General features: G+C 42.1%; 1 protein-coding gene across 1 annotated transcript in view; it reads right to left on the bottom strand.

Moving 5' to 3' along the window:
• LOC307017508 (NACHT, LRR and PYD domains-containing protein 12-like) overlaps positions 1-15,308 on the bottom strand; it is a 55,162-nt gene that overhangs the window by 8,619 nt on the left and 31,235 nt on the right. The window contains exons 8-10 of the mRNA XM_079694860.1: positions 13,596-13,769; positions 2,521-2,694; positions 987-1,157 (exon numbers count right to left, since the gene is read on the bottom strand). Of these exons, the coding sequence (XP_079550986.1) occupies positions 987-1,157; positions 2,521-2,694; positions 13,596-13,769 (519 nt within the window). The remainder of the gene's footprint in view (positions 1-986; positions 1,158-2,520; positions 2,695-13,595; positions 13,770-15,308) is intronic.

Genomic DNA, 15,308 nt, shown 5'->3' with positions numbered 1-15,308 from the left:
GTGATCTACAGCAGTGGTTTTCAACCAGTGGTACGGGCACAAACTGTCTCGCTCTCGTAATGTCTGTCTGTCTTGCTCTCGTTCTGTCTCTCGTACCACTCTCGGTTCCACTTTTACTTTTGCGCGCTACCTGTCTCACTCTTTTCCGGCCTCCAGCTTTTCCTGCTGGAGCCCGCCGCTTAAAGGTGGGGGGCGCGGACCGGCCATAGAGCCCATAGAGTTAAAGGTGGTGGACTGTAACCTGTAACATCAATAGATTTAGGAGGTCCCCTAGTGGCCGTTAGCTGTAACAATCCATAGATTAGCCGCACCGTTATATAAGCCGCAGCGTCGAAAAATGGGAAAAAAGGCGCGGCTTATAGTCCGAAAATTACGGTACTAATGGTTATGATCAGGAGCCGTGATTTCCTGCTTATTCTTGTCTGTGACGATTGTGGTTGACCTGTAAAGATTATTTGTTCTATTTTTTAGATTTGTACAAAGAGATCATTACTATTATTATTATTTTTAAACAACGTATGAAATATCACGGATGCTCATGACGATGAACTGAACTCTGATTTTCATGAACTATGTACGCTAGAGGGGAAAGACCAGAAAGGGTTAGAAGCTTCTTCTTCTTCTTGCCCCTTTTGAACATGAAGGAAACTACTTGAGTATTATTATTACTATTATGAGAAAAGATGCTATTAGTTTTATTTTGTTTCTTTTAACATGTTCAATAAATGGACTAATACAAAAATATTAGATGTTTCTGAGTTTTAATAGAAATATGTTCTTGTTGTATTTTGTATATCATTTATTTAAAGCGTGCTGCAGAATATAAGGTGAGTTTCAGGTGTTTGAGATGAGTGCATTATGCAGGGCAGGATAGTCAGCATTAAGATGCTCAGTGAGGATCAGAGTGATATCAGCCTGATGTCTGCAGCTCAGAGTCAACACAACTCTCTTCATCTCAGCACAGAAGTGAAAGATGGAGAACTGACCTGAGAGTCTCCAGTCTGCAGTCTGGACTCTCCAGAAGATCTCTCAGCAGCTCCACTCCTGAATCCTGAAGCTTGTTCTGACTCAGGTTCAGATCTCTCAGATGGATGTTGGACTTCAGAGCTGAGGCCAGAGCAGAACAGCTGATCTCTGACAACCTGCAGCTCCTCAGTCTGAATAAAGAAAACATGATGTAAGTTTAGAAAACAATGTTCCTGTTTGAAATAACTCCAGGTTTAATAATCTGTTCAGAGATGAAGAAGGTTAGAAAGTGGAAACTCCAAACAGGTAAAAACTGTAAGAGACAAAAAGTGCAAAGATCTCTCATTAATATTAAAGACAACGTGCTTCTGCTTCAATAATAAAGAGGTGAGTTCACATCTGAAACTCTGCTCCATCTACACAAACTCATGATGTGCAGCCAGACCAATCAAACCCACAGAAACTGATTCAACTCAAGATCTCAACGTTTAAAAAGATCACAAATATTTCAGGATGAAATTTGAAGAAAAACATCCAGAATATTTATTGTAGGAATAGTGGAGTCATCAAATCACAGCATCTTCAGTTTGAACTATTCAGTCAGTAAAAGCATCGTGTAGCTTCAGAAAAAAGAGAGCCAACAAATGGATTATTTATCAATCTAAAAACACTGAAACTACAAGACCTGGTTGACTATAAAACTCTCCAAATGATGTTCAAAGCCACAAATCAACAACGGCCTCATGGTATCCAGGGACTGTTCACTCAGAAAACCAACGTGCTGAGAGGAAACTGCATATTCAAAAAACACATATACGTACGAATTCCAAACTTCACTGCATAACAGAGAAAGGTGTTGATCTGTGGAATAGCTGGAATGATGAGCTGAGATACTGAGCAGCTTCATCTCAACTAAAACTAATTTTCAGAACAATATACTAATGGTTATGATCAGGAGCCGTGATTTCCTGCTTATTCTTGTCTGTGACGATTTTGGTTGACCTGTAAAGATTATTTGTTTTTATTTTTTAGATTTGTACAAAGAGATATCACGGATGCTGATGACAATGAACTGAACTCTGATTTTCATGAACTATGTACGCTAGAGGGGAAAGACCAGAAACGTTTAGAAGCTTCTTCTTCTTGCCCCTTTTGAACATGAAGGAAACTACTTGAGTATTTATTTTTATACTTTGAAAAGTATTTTGTTATTTTGCTAATTTTTATTATTATTCATTTTCTGTTTGTTTTATTTCGCTGTTTTTTTTTTTTTTTTTAAAACCTGTTCAATAAATGGACTAATACAATCATATTAGATTTTTAGGAGTTTTAATAGAAATATGTACTTGATGTATTTTGTATATCATTTATTTAAAGCGTGCTGCAGAATATAAGGTGAGTTTCAGGTGTTTGAGATGAGTGCATTATGCAGGGTAGGATAGTCAGCATTAAGATGCTCAGTGAGGATCAGAGTGATATCAGCCTGATGTCTGCAGCTCAGAGTCAACACAACTCTCTTCATCTCAGCACAGAAGTGAAAGATGGAGAACTGACCTGAGAGTCTCCAGTCTGCAGTCTGGACTCTCCAGAAGATCACTCAGCAGCTCCACTTCTGAATCCAGCAGCTTGTTGAAACTCAGGTCCAGATCTCTCAGATGGGAGGGGTTGGACTTCAGAGCTGAGGCCAGAGCAGAACAGCTGATCTCTGAAAACCTGCAGTTCCTCAGTCTGAATAAAGAAAACATGTAACTTTAGAAAACAATGTTCCAGTTTGAAATAACTCCAGGTTTAATAATCTGTTGAGAGATGAAGAAGGTTAGAAAGTGGAAACTCCAACAGGTAAAAACTGTAAGGGTGCGTTCACACCTGCCTTGTATCGTCCGGTTGAATCGAACCCTGGTGCGTTTAGCCGCTTGGTGCGGTTCATTTGGGTCGGTGTGAACACAGTCCGAGACCTCTTAAGTGAACTAAACAACCGGACTCTGGTCCGCCAACATAGGTGGTCTCGGAGCGCTTGCTTGCGAACTCTGGAGCGGTTCATTGCTGGTGTGAACGCAGTCCGCACCAAAACATAGGAAGCGTAGTATTTACGTGTCACAAGAACGCGGATATCTTCACAAATCTTTAGCGAAAGAGTCTTTCAAGACATCCGCGGTTGTTTAGTTAAAGAGTAAAGCAGAATGAAGTGTTGAACAGTGTCGTGTAAAGTAAAAATTCTCCGTCAGCTACATAAGAGTAAGAACACCTGTCGTCGGTGAAACGCCCCTCCTGACTGCAGAACGTCTCTCATGAACAAGAACATACCGATCTAGATCCCTCCGCTTCGCGCTGGGCTCCTGATCAGCCTGTCGGTGTTATTTTCCCCATAATGACCGCGCCGCTGCACATTATCCCGCTTATTACATGGCCACATTCTCAACAAAGTAACGACATGACTCCCAATATTAATTGAAATGCTTTTGTGGAATTTAGAAAATGATTTTATTGATTTAAAAAATAGTTGTATTGATTTAAATTGACATGCATCCGCCAAGAAAAATAGTCCGTTGTTACCGTTTGAACTAACGTAGCAACGGCAGGAACTGCTTCCATAGCGTTTTTGAGGAGCTTTTTGATTACAGATTTGAAAACATCGTTGCTTGCTTTAAAAGTAGCACAATTCATTATGTCAAACCTTGGAAAGTATCTAGATATCCCTGCCCTAATGCCAAAGTAACTGGCAACTGAATATCTGTCGCCGTCTGATGTCTATGTCTATGTCTGGGCCGCTGCGTAAAAAGGAGGGTTTCTGCCCCGTTAGTTCTCCACCGTTTTTTAACGGGCGTTGTCTGATTATATAATCATATGCGCGGGCCGCTAGTGTCTGTTGATCTCCAGATTAACAGCAGCATGAGAATAACCTGCCGAAAGTGCCGATGCTCCATGGCGGAGGCTCCGCTAGAAATTGCCGGGATTTGCGTTTTTACCCCCTTAATGTCTGACCAATGGTTGAACAGCATTTCAGAGCACATGACTTGTGTTTAAAGTTTATAGTCCGTTTGAGTTTTGCCGTGTGAACCTGGTGTGAACGCAAACCGAACCTTCTGAAAAATTAAACAATGTAACAAACTGTGGTCTGGTGCGCACCAGAGAGCGGACTATTAGGTGTGAATGCACCCTAAGAGACAAAAAGTGCAAAGATCTCTCATTAATATTAAAGACAACGTGCTTCTCCTTCAATAATAAAGAGGTGACTTCACATCTGAAACTCTGCTCCATCTACACAAACTCATGATGTGCAGCCAGACCAATCAAACCCAAAGAAACTGATTCAACTCAAGATCACAACTGTTACGGGCCAGGCAGGCTGTACTTGTGTGGTTTTCCTTCCCTCCTGTGTTTCTCTCTTCTCCCTGTCTTCTGCACAGCTAATCAGCAGCTGATCGGTATCTGCCTGTGCACCTGAATCTGATGGCTGATTGGATCCTCTCACCTATCGGCCTATCAGCAGCCAGGGCCGACCATAAAGGAGGCACCCAGGAATTCTTCTCGCTCTCTCTCACCCTGGGCCTGTTGCTGATTGAGGAGCCTGCAATTGACTGCCTTGAGTAGAAAGTCATTCTACTTACTTTGTTCTGACCTTTGTAAATGTGTGTGTGTTGAGACGTGAGGGAGTTAGGTAAGTCTGGAGTACCCTGTACATTTCTAATCACGTAGATAACTAATGTTAAGACACACTAGGTTAGCGGATTGTTGCCACCCCTGTATTCTGTTTTGTCCAGTTCTGAGTAGTTTAGTCAGTGAGGGTTTTTGTTTGAGTTTTGGTTTCAAAGGATAGATGTAGAGAGATGCCTGGTTTTGTTATGCTTGTTTCTTTTGTTTGATACAATCTCCTTTGACTCCTCCTCTTCCTCCTCACACGAAGAGTATTTCTGTTCAATTTATGTTCAGTTAGGGCTTAAGAAATAAACCTTTTGTCAACCTTTACGCTGACTCCCTCATAATTATTGGTTGTTGTGTGTTATTGTCTCCAGGTCCCCTAGACCTTAGTGGGGACGTAACACAAATGGGGTCTCGTCCGGGACATCTATTTTCCTGAGCTAAAAACAACCAATAATTGAGAAGTCATTGTAGGTGTTGTACATTGGCTGAAAAAATTGGTTTTGACTTACAGGATTTTATTGAAAGTCCAAGTGTTGATAAGTTGTATTCCTGTCGCAAAGATGAAATGTTATGTATAGCAGCTCACTTTAACATTTCAGTAGACAAGTATAAAGTAAAAAAAGAGCTAAGAGAGAAAATCATGCAAAAACTAGAGGGGTTAAAGATTCTTGTAATCCCAGGCATGTCAACTCAGCCTCGGGCTGATGTGTCTATTGATGATGATAGGGAACGTGTTGTTGGTGCTTCCTTAGAACAGAAGAGTCGGGCTGTATTAGCTACACCTAGAGTTGACAAGGTTAATCCTGAGGCTCCTCCTGCAACGCTTCCTAGGTTTGAGGCTTTCTCTCCAGGTAGCGTTGGTGCAAGTAGTAATGCCAAACTGAAGGTTCGTCTTGCCCGTCTTCAGCTGGAGGTCCAGGAGAAGGAAATGGTGCGTAGAGCGGAATATGAATACAAACTGCAGATTCGCAAGTTAGAGATAGAAGCTGAGAAAGAAATCACGTTAAAGCGGCTTGAAGTTGATGCCCTGAGAATCTCTTCAGAGCAGACATTTGAGAGGTCAATACCTTCGCATACAGTCTCTCATACAAAAAGTTTTGATGTTAGTAAAAATATTGCTTTGGTGCCAACTTTTAGAGAGTCAGAGGTTGACTCATATTTTTGTGCTTTTGAGAGAATTGCTACCGCACTAGTCTGGCCTAAAGACATGTGGCCAATCCTACTTCAGTGCAAATTAGTCGGTAAGGCTCAGGAAGTGGTATCTTCACTTTCTTTGGAAGAAAGCTTGCAGTACGAAGTGCTTAAAGAGTCGATCTTGCGTGCTTATGAGCTTGTGCCGGAGGCCTACAGACAAAAGTTCAGACACCATAAAAAGTCTGCTACGCAGACATTTGTTGAGTTTGCACGAGAGAAGGGCATTCTCTTTGATAAATGGTGTGCGGCTAATGAAGTGAAGGATCGTTTTGAGTCTCTTCGTCAATTGCTTCTCTTGGAATATGTTAAGAATTCTTTGCCTGAAAGGATGGTGATATTCTTAAATGAACAGAAGGTCACTTCACTGGCTAAGGCAGCTGTTTTAGCGGATGAATTTATGCTCACTCACAAGACTGTGTTTTCTTCACCCTTGCGCCCAGATAAAGCTTCAGTATCACAAACCGGAAGACCTGATCTTGGCCCACAACTTTTGAAAGGTCTAGAGGACCACCATCACCTCCACGGGGGCCCCGTGTTTGTAACTACTGCCATAAAACAGGACACCTTATTTCAGGGGGTCATTTCTTAAAGTGTAAACAGCCATTTTCGCAATGCTTTCAAACTCCAAAAGGCATGGGACTCATTAAAGGAGTTTCCCTATCAGACATAGAAATGTCCCAGGAAGATGATGTACCTGATCCCTGCTTCAAACCCTTTATTTCAAAGGGCTTTGTTTCTTTAACAGGGGATCCTAAAGACCAGCTTCCAGTACAGGTACTTAGGGACACAGGAGGTTCTCAGTCTATTATTAGAGAAGGTATCTTACCTTTAACCAGGGCTCTCGACTAACTTTTTTCACCATCCTCCCGGAACCGTCCCGAAATACAATCTAAGCCGTCCCGAAATTAATGTGGACCGTCCCGAATTTAAAATATTAGTTTTTCTACTACTTATCATTAGTTAAAATCATTCAAAGTGACCTTTAACATAAATAAAACATCATACAAATCATTAGATGATAATTCATTAACCTTTTTATTTGAGTAAATCAGTCAATCACATGACAAAGGCTAAATATATTTAAACAAACACACAAACGAGAAAATTACTAATATTGAATCAAATCAAGTCCCATCCAATTAACCAAAAAAATCCAACACTCTGTCCTGAAGACAGAACCCAGAGTAACCACTAACCAGGAGGACAGTCTGTAACACAGTCAGGAGACCTTTACAAACTGCCCCGCCCCCTCGCACACAGACGGGAGAGAGAGATCTCGTCTGGATTGGAAAGCTCGAAAATACATCATAGACGCATGTTGTAGTCTTATTGCATATTAGAAACGGAGTTGGATAAACTAAAACTGCGATATAATGTTTATGTAGCAATACTACATATGACATATATTTTTTAAATGTCTCCAGTACCGATAAAAAGTCAGATAACGTCGGAGCTTAACGTTACCACTGTCTTTAATAATTCCGGCCCGGGCGGAGCCCGTTTAATACCGGGGCTCGGTACCCATCCATACATGGGGAGAGGCGCAGCATGTTGCTAAGGACTAAATACGATGGAGGGTTCTCATCTCAGCCTTATTACCCATAGGGGATGAAGTGGAGTAAGTAAATAAAGAGGCCGGCGCTCCAGGGTCTGGTTCTGCTGTGCGTTTTTGTGATGTAAAGGTAAAACATTTCAGAATTCCTCCACGGGATACCATTGTCATTTTACATCACTCAACCCGCGAAATACACACACTCAGTACATAGCCTACTGTAGATAGACCCGCGAATTTGCGGGCCAGGAATTCGCGGGCACAGCCAGCTGTGCGGCTGGCTGACAGCACATGGACACAGTTTACGTGTGTGTGTGTGTGTGTGTGTATGTGTGTGTGTGTGTGTGTGTGTGTGTGTCTGTCTCTGTGTGTGTGAGTGTGTGTGTGTGTGTTTCGCGGGTTGCTAAATGTTTTGTGTGTTTATGTTGACAAGGAGGTTTAATAATTGTGTGCTACACACAACGTGCAGTCGATTTCATTTTCATCGCCGTTTGTAGTAGAGTTACCATGGTATTTTTATTTTAACTCTCGTCCCAAATTCGTCCCAAAATTATTTTTTATCCTCCCTGACACTATTTTTTTCGGCCCCGGGACGACGGGAGGTCCTTAAGCTCGAGCCCTGCCTTTAACCTCCAGGTCATCATGTGGATCAAGGGGTGGGCATGACACTAGTTGCGGCTTCTTTGCAAAATGTTTATATTTACTCATCTCTTGTCAAAGGATTCTTTAAAGTAGCTTTCCTCCCTGCCTTGCCCATCAAAGGTGTTGATTTCATCCTCAGTAATGACTTGGCTGGGGGCAAAGTTAAGCCAGTACCTGAGGTCATTGATTCTCCTGATCTAAATTTAGACGTAGGAAAATCATCTGAAGTACCTCCCGAAATCTTTCCTGCTTGTGTGGTTACAAGGGCCCAGTCAAAGAAATATGGAGAGGACTTGTCAGATTCTTTTCTTGCTACAGGGCAGTTTCTTGATGACATGACTGTCGGACCGACTGCCAGAGGAGGCCCGGTCTGCTGGTGCTGGATCATCCAGTAAGAGCTCAGAGCTTGGACAACTGCCTGCCACTCGGGAAGAATTCAGGGCAGCCCAGTTAAGTGATGAAACACTTTCTAAATGTCTGTCTTCTGTTATCAGTCAGGAAGAGGCCAAGTCAAAGAAGATGGCCTACATTATGGAAGATGGCCTATTAATGCGTCGCTGGATTAGTGATGCCTGTCGTGCCAACAGCCTATCGTTCTCAGGTGATGTCCTTGGCTCATGATCATCCGTGGTCAGGTCACATGGGGGTACCAACAACGTATGAAAGAGTTTTAAAACACTTATTTTGGCCAGAACTCAAGTCTGATGTAGTTCTTTATTGTCGAACATGTCACGTGTGCCAAGTTGCTGGTAAACCGAATCAGGTGATTCACCCTGCTCCTCTCCTTCCCATTCCAGTAATGGGAGAGCCATTTGAAAGGGTGATAGTAGATTGTGTGGGACCCTTGCCAAAAACTAAAACTGGAAACCAGTTTCTCTTAACCTTCATGTGTGCCTCCACTAGGTTCCCAGAAGCCATCCCACTACGGAAAATCACTGCCCCGGTCATCACCAAGGCACTTCTGAAGTTTTTCTCCATGTTTGGTCTACCGAAGGTAGTTCAAACAGACCAAGGTACCAACTTCATGTCTAAAGTGTTTGCCCGGGTACTTGACACCCTAGGTATCAAGCATGTGACATCCAGCCCATATCATCCTGAAAGTCAGGGGGCATTAGAGGTTTCACCAGACTATGAAATGCATGTTAAGAAAACATTGCCACGAGTCTCATAAAGATTGGGATGACGGTGTTCCTTTAGTGTTATTTGCTGCCCGTGAAGCTGTTCAGGAGTCTCTAGGTTTTATTCCTGCTGAGCTAGTGTTTGGAAATGAGGTCAGAGGTCCATTAAGAGTTCTTAAAGAGCATTTGATCATGCCAATGAAAAACGTTTGCAGTATCCCCGAGTATGTCGCCAAACTTAGGGATCGTCTACATCGTGCTCGCTCCTTGGCTAGGGAAGCTCTGACCTCTACCCAGGGGAAAATGAAGAAACGCTATGACCAGAAGGCGGTAGCGCACTTGTTTCAGCCATGTGACAAGGTGTTAGTTCTATTGCCTGTACCTGGTTCTGCTCTGTCTACTAAATGTTCTGGTCCTTATGTTGCAGATAAGAAGCTCGGTGAAACAAACTACGTCATTCAAACACCTGACCGCAGACGTCCTACCAGAGTGTGTCATATCAACATGCTTAAGAAGTACTGCACCAGGGATGACCAAAATGAGTCTTCCAAAGCTCACCAGGGGGAGACAACCGTCTCTCCTATGGTTTCAGTTTTGAGGGTGAGCTCAAATGAGGATGAGGATGAGTTGGTGATGCACAGTGCAACACCACAGGGGGCAAGACTAAGCAATACTGAGGTATTGGCTGATTTGCCCAATTACTTGTCTCATCTTCCTGATAACCAAGGAAGTGATATACAGAGGCTGATATTTGATTTTGCATGTCTTTTTAATGACACTCCCTCACAAACTTCTGTCCTAGCTCATGATGTAGTTTTGACCAACCCTTCGCCCATCAAACAGCGTGCGAACAGGGTTAACCCAGTTAAGAGAGAGGTTATGAAAAGGGAAGTTGAGTATCTACTTAAAAACGGATTTGCAAGGCCTAGTTCCAGTCCCTGGAGTTCCCCTACTAGACACAAAGTCAGATGGAAGTCCCAGATTCTGCACTGACTTTCGCAAAGTTAATGCTGTCACTGTCTCCGATACACACCCGTTACCGCTCATTGATGACTGCATCAATGAAATTGGTCCTGCACAATTTGTCAGTAAGCTGGACATGTTAAAGGGATACTGGCAAGTTCCTCTAAAACAGCGTGCTTCCGATATCTCAGCCTTTGTGACACCTGACAGTTTCCTTCAGTACACTGTGATGCCTTTCGGTATGTGTAACGCACCTGCCACCTTTCAGAGGCTTGTAAATCTTGTATTAGGACGTGTTCCAAACTGTAAGGCATATCTGGACGACATTGTTGTCTATTCTAATGACTGGGCTAGCCACATGTCTACCCTTAAGAGAAGTTTTTAAATGCTTGTCGGCCGCATCCCTCACACTTAACCTTGCCAAATGTGAGTTTGGAAAAGGTACCGTTCTCTACCTTGGTCAGCAGGTTGGTCGAGGGCAGGTGTGCCCTGCTTATGCAAAGATCAGGGCAATTGCCTCCATCCCAGTGCCATCCACCAGGAGGGAACTTCACCGCTTCCTAGGAATGGCAGGGTACTATCGCCGTTTCTGCAGAAACTTCTCCTCGATGGCGGCCCCACTCACTACGCTGACAGTCCCTCAAAGCCTTTAGTTTGGTCCGGTGAGTGTCAACAGTCATTTGAGAGCCTCAAAGGTATTCTGTGTTGCACTCCTGTTCTTTCGGCACCAGATTTTTCAAAGCCATTCAAGCTCGAGGTCGATGCCAGTGGAGTGGGGGCAGGGGCTGTTCTTCTACAAGAAGATGCACAGGCCATCGATCACCCCGTGAGCTACTTCTCCCGAAAGTTCAACAAACATCAGTTGAACCACTCTACTATTGAAGAAGAGGCTTTAGCTCTATTGTTTGCCTTGCAGCACTTTGAGGTGTATCTTGGCTCCAGTGTAAAACCTATTAAGGTATACACTGATCCAGAGATGGAGTACTCGAGTCCTGGACTCGGACTTGAGTGCCGATTTTCGGGACCCTTGACTCGACTCGGACTCTCGCACTGACGTGAATTCTCGCGTACGCTGACTTGGACTCGTGAATTTTTCCCCCCACGATGACTCGGACTTGACTTGTGCATTGACGCTCTGACTTGGACTCGGGCTCGAGCAAGTTTTCTCTGGAGTCTGATGTCCTCTATCCTGGCGTGTGCACCTGTGAGGCGAGTTCACGTACTGGGCCCCGCTATTCCAGTCTAGAGATGTTTAGAGACACACCCCGCATCGTGCTGTATGCTTTCGCACATTCTGCTTCCACATTGGAAAAGAGCAGCGCAAAATGCTCGTTATGTGGAAACAATATTGAAGAGAAGGCTCGGTAACACATAACTCTAAGGATCGAGTTCAGACATATAGGCTGTCTTGAACACTATCATCAGAGTAACGTGATCTAATCAATAAATAAAGATGCATAACACGAAAGCACATGGCTACTTAGCATGCAGAATGACGTCATTTTGCATGCTAAGTAGCCATGTGCTTTCTGGGGCTCAATATTGATCAGTAGAGATTTAACCGGTAAAAGTTCCTTCAAAATAAGAGTCCCGATCTTATTACTATCAAAATAAAAGTGCAAAACGAGAACTTTACCATAGGAAAATATTGGCAATCAAATATAGTCACTTCTCTAAAAGGTAACTCATTTTAAATATAGTTAGACATATTAAAGGTCATTTACAATAATAATAATAATATTAGTAATAAGCTTTATATTTATATAGCACCTATTAAAAGAATTGTAGCCAAACTCGCTTCACAGCAGTTCAATGGACAGATTATTATGACAGGAAAAAAGCAATGTAGAGGAGCAGCTACATTTCAACACATATATCCACGAAGGTTAATACATGAAGACTTGTGACTTGGACTCTTCTTCGGTGACTTGGACTCGGACTCGAACACAGGTAATGATGACTCGGATTCGACTCTGACACTCCTTGGGTGACTTGGACTCGGACTCGAAGAGTGGTGACTCGAGAGTGACTTGGACTCGTGAATTGGTGACTTGACTACAACACTGCACTGATCAAAATCCCCTGGTTTTTCTTGCAAGGATGTACAACCACAATCAACGCCTTATGCGTTTGTCATTGATTGTCCTCATAATTATTGGTTGTTGTGTGTTATTGTCTCCAGGTCTCCTAGACCTTAGTGGGGACGTAACAACAACGTTTACAATGTTCCCGTTTGAAATAACTCCAGGTTTAATAATCTGTTCAGAGATGAAGAAGGTTAGAAAGTGGAAACTCCAAACAGGTAAAAAGTGTAAGAGACAAAAAGTGCAAAGATCTCTCATTAATATTAAAGACAACGTGCTTCTCCTTCAATAATAAAGAGGTGACTTCACATCTGAAACTCTGCTCCATCTACACAAACTCATGATGTGCAGCCAGACCAATCAAACCCACAGAAACTGATTCAACTCAAGATCTCAACGTTTACAAAGATCACAAATATTTCAGGATGAATTTTGAAGAAATGTGAAGAAAAACATCCAGAATATTTATTGTAGGAATAGTGGAGTCATCAAATCACAGCATCTTCAGTTTGAACTATTCAGTCAGTAAAAGCATCGTGTAGCTTCAGAAAACAGAGAGCCAACAAATGGATTATTTATCAATCTAAAAACACTGAAACTACAAGACCTGGTTGACTATAAAACTCTCCAAATGATGTTCAAAGCCACAAATCAACAACGGCCTCATGGTATCCAGGGACTGTTCACTCAGAGAAAACCAACGTGCTGAGAGGAAACTGCATATTCAAAAAACACATAGGCTATACGTACGAATTCCAAACTTCACTTCATAACAGAGAAAGGTGTTGATCTGTGGAATAGCTGGAATCATGAGCTGAGATACTGAGCAGCTTCATCTCAACTAAAACTACTTTTCAGAACAATATACTAATGGTTATGATCAGGAGCCGTGATTTCCTGCTTATTCTTGTCTTTTACGATTTTGGTTGACCTGTAAATATTATTTGTTTTATTTTTTAGATTTGTACAAAGAGATATCACGGATGCTCATGACGATGAACTGAACTCTGATTTTCATGAACTATGTACGCTAGAGGGGAAAGACCAGAAACTTTTAGAAGCTTCTTCTTCTTGCCCCTTTTGAACATGAAGGAAACTACTTGAGTATTATTATTACTATTATGAGAAAAGATGCTATTAGTTTTATTTTGTTTCTTTTAACATGTTCAATAAATGGATTAATACAAAAATATTAGATGTTTCTGAGTTTTAATATAAATATGTTCTTGTTGTATTTTGTATATCATTTATTTAAAGCGTGCTGCAGAATATAAGGTGAGTTTCAGGTGTTTGAGATGAGTGCATTATGCAGGGTAGGATAGTCAGCATTAAGATGCTCAGTGAGGATCAGAGTGATATCAGCCTGATGTCTGCAGCTCAGAGTCAACACAACTCTCTTCATCTCAGCACAGAAGTGAAAGATGGAGAACTGACCTGAGAGTCTCCAGTCTGCAGTCTGGACTCTCCAGAAGATCACTCAGCAGCTCCACTCCTGAATCCTGCAGATCGTTCCAACTCAGGTCCAGATCTCTCAGATGGGAGGGGTTGGACTTCAGAGCTGAGGCCAGAGCAGAACAGCTGAACTTTGACAAACTGCAGCTCCTCAGTCTGAATAAAGAAAACATGATGTAAGTTTAGAAAACAATGTTCCAGTTTGAAATAACTCCAGGTTTAATAATCTGTTCAGAGATGAAGAAGGTTAGAAAGTGGAAACTCCAAACAGGTAAAAAGTGTAAGAGACAAAAAGTGCAAAGATCTCTCATTAATATTAAAGACAACGTGCTTCTCCTTCAATAATAAAGAGGTGACTTCACATCTGAAACTCTGCTCCATCTACACAAACTCATGATGTGCAGCCAGACCAATCAAACCCACAGAAACTGATTCAACTCAAGATCTCAACGAAGATGATAAATATTTTGGGATGAATTTTGAAGAAAAAACATCCACAGCATAGCCGTGGGAACATGTTTCAAATGGGGGGTGCTGTGGGGATGATACCAGGGCCGGTTCTGACCAATTTGCTGCCCTAGGCAAGATTTTAGCTGGCAATGAAAAACCTCTACAAAAGACCTATACACTACAAACAGAGAAACGTATTGACATGGTGGACAGCTTATATAGAAAGGCTTCAAATGTATTTAGTATTGCATGAACATGTTTTAATTGGGGGGTGGACTTCACATCCTCCAGGGGTGTCCGGGGGTTTCCCCCCTGGGAAGATTTTGTTGAACATATTAAAGTAAAATGCTTCACTCTTTGCACTTTGAGCGCCCAATTACTAGAGACTGATCTAGGTACAATTCTAAACACCCATATGAAAAAGATCGGTTTGCATTTTAATAATCAAATCATATGAACATAACCAATAACCTACCATAACCAATACAAAATAAATGTAGGCTAACTTATTTTATTTTTGAGGTTCATTTATATCTTATTTTAACAGTTAACATTTATTTATTTATGCATATTTTTTAATCTCTCCAGTTTTAAACAATATTTTGGATTTACTGTCCTTTAGTATACATTGGAATGATTTCAAACCTGTTATTATTTACCCTAATAATTATAAAGGTGTGCCTCTTTACTTAATTATGTCCTCCACCAGGGGGTGCTGCAGCACCCTCAGCACCCCTACTTCCCACGGCCCTGATCCACAGTATTTATTTTAGGAATAGTGGAGTCATCAAATCACAGCATCTTCAGTTTGAACTATTCAGTCAGTAAAAGCATCGTGTAGCTTCAGAAAACAGAGAGCCAACAAATGGATTATTTATCAATCTAAAAACACTGAAGCTACAAGACCTGGTTGACTATAAAACTCTCCAAATGATGTTCAAAGCCACAAATCAACAACGGCCTCATGGTATCCAGGGACTGTTCACTCAGAGAAAACGATAGTTACGTCTGTAACTACGGTTCTATGCGTCCCGGATGACCGACAGAGGCGGTGCTTTAGCACTGGATATGTCCATAGCGCGCATGCGCCGTTCGAGTACTAATAACAACAAAGTCACCTGTGACCCACGTGACACCGGCTATATCAGCCAGTGTCATCAGGGGATCTGTTCCCAGAATCTTCTCGCGAGCACACAAGAATTCTGAGTGACAGGAAACTCTGGCGGTCATCCGGGACTCATAGAA

The sequence above is a fragment of the Notothenia rossii genome (assembly GCF_949606895.1).
Source record: "Notothenia rossii genome assembly, contig: SUPER_8_unloc_1, whole genome shotgun sequence".
Classification (NCBI taxonomy): Eukaryota; Metazoa; Chordata; class Actinopteri; order Perciformes; family Nototheniidae; genus Notothenia; species Notothenia rossii.
This window is presented reverse-complemented; position numbering and strand designations above follow the sequence as displayed.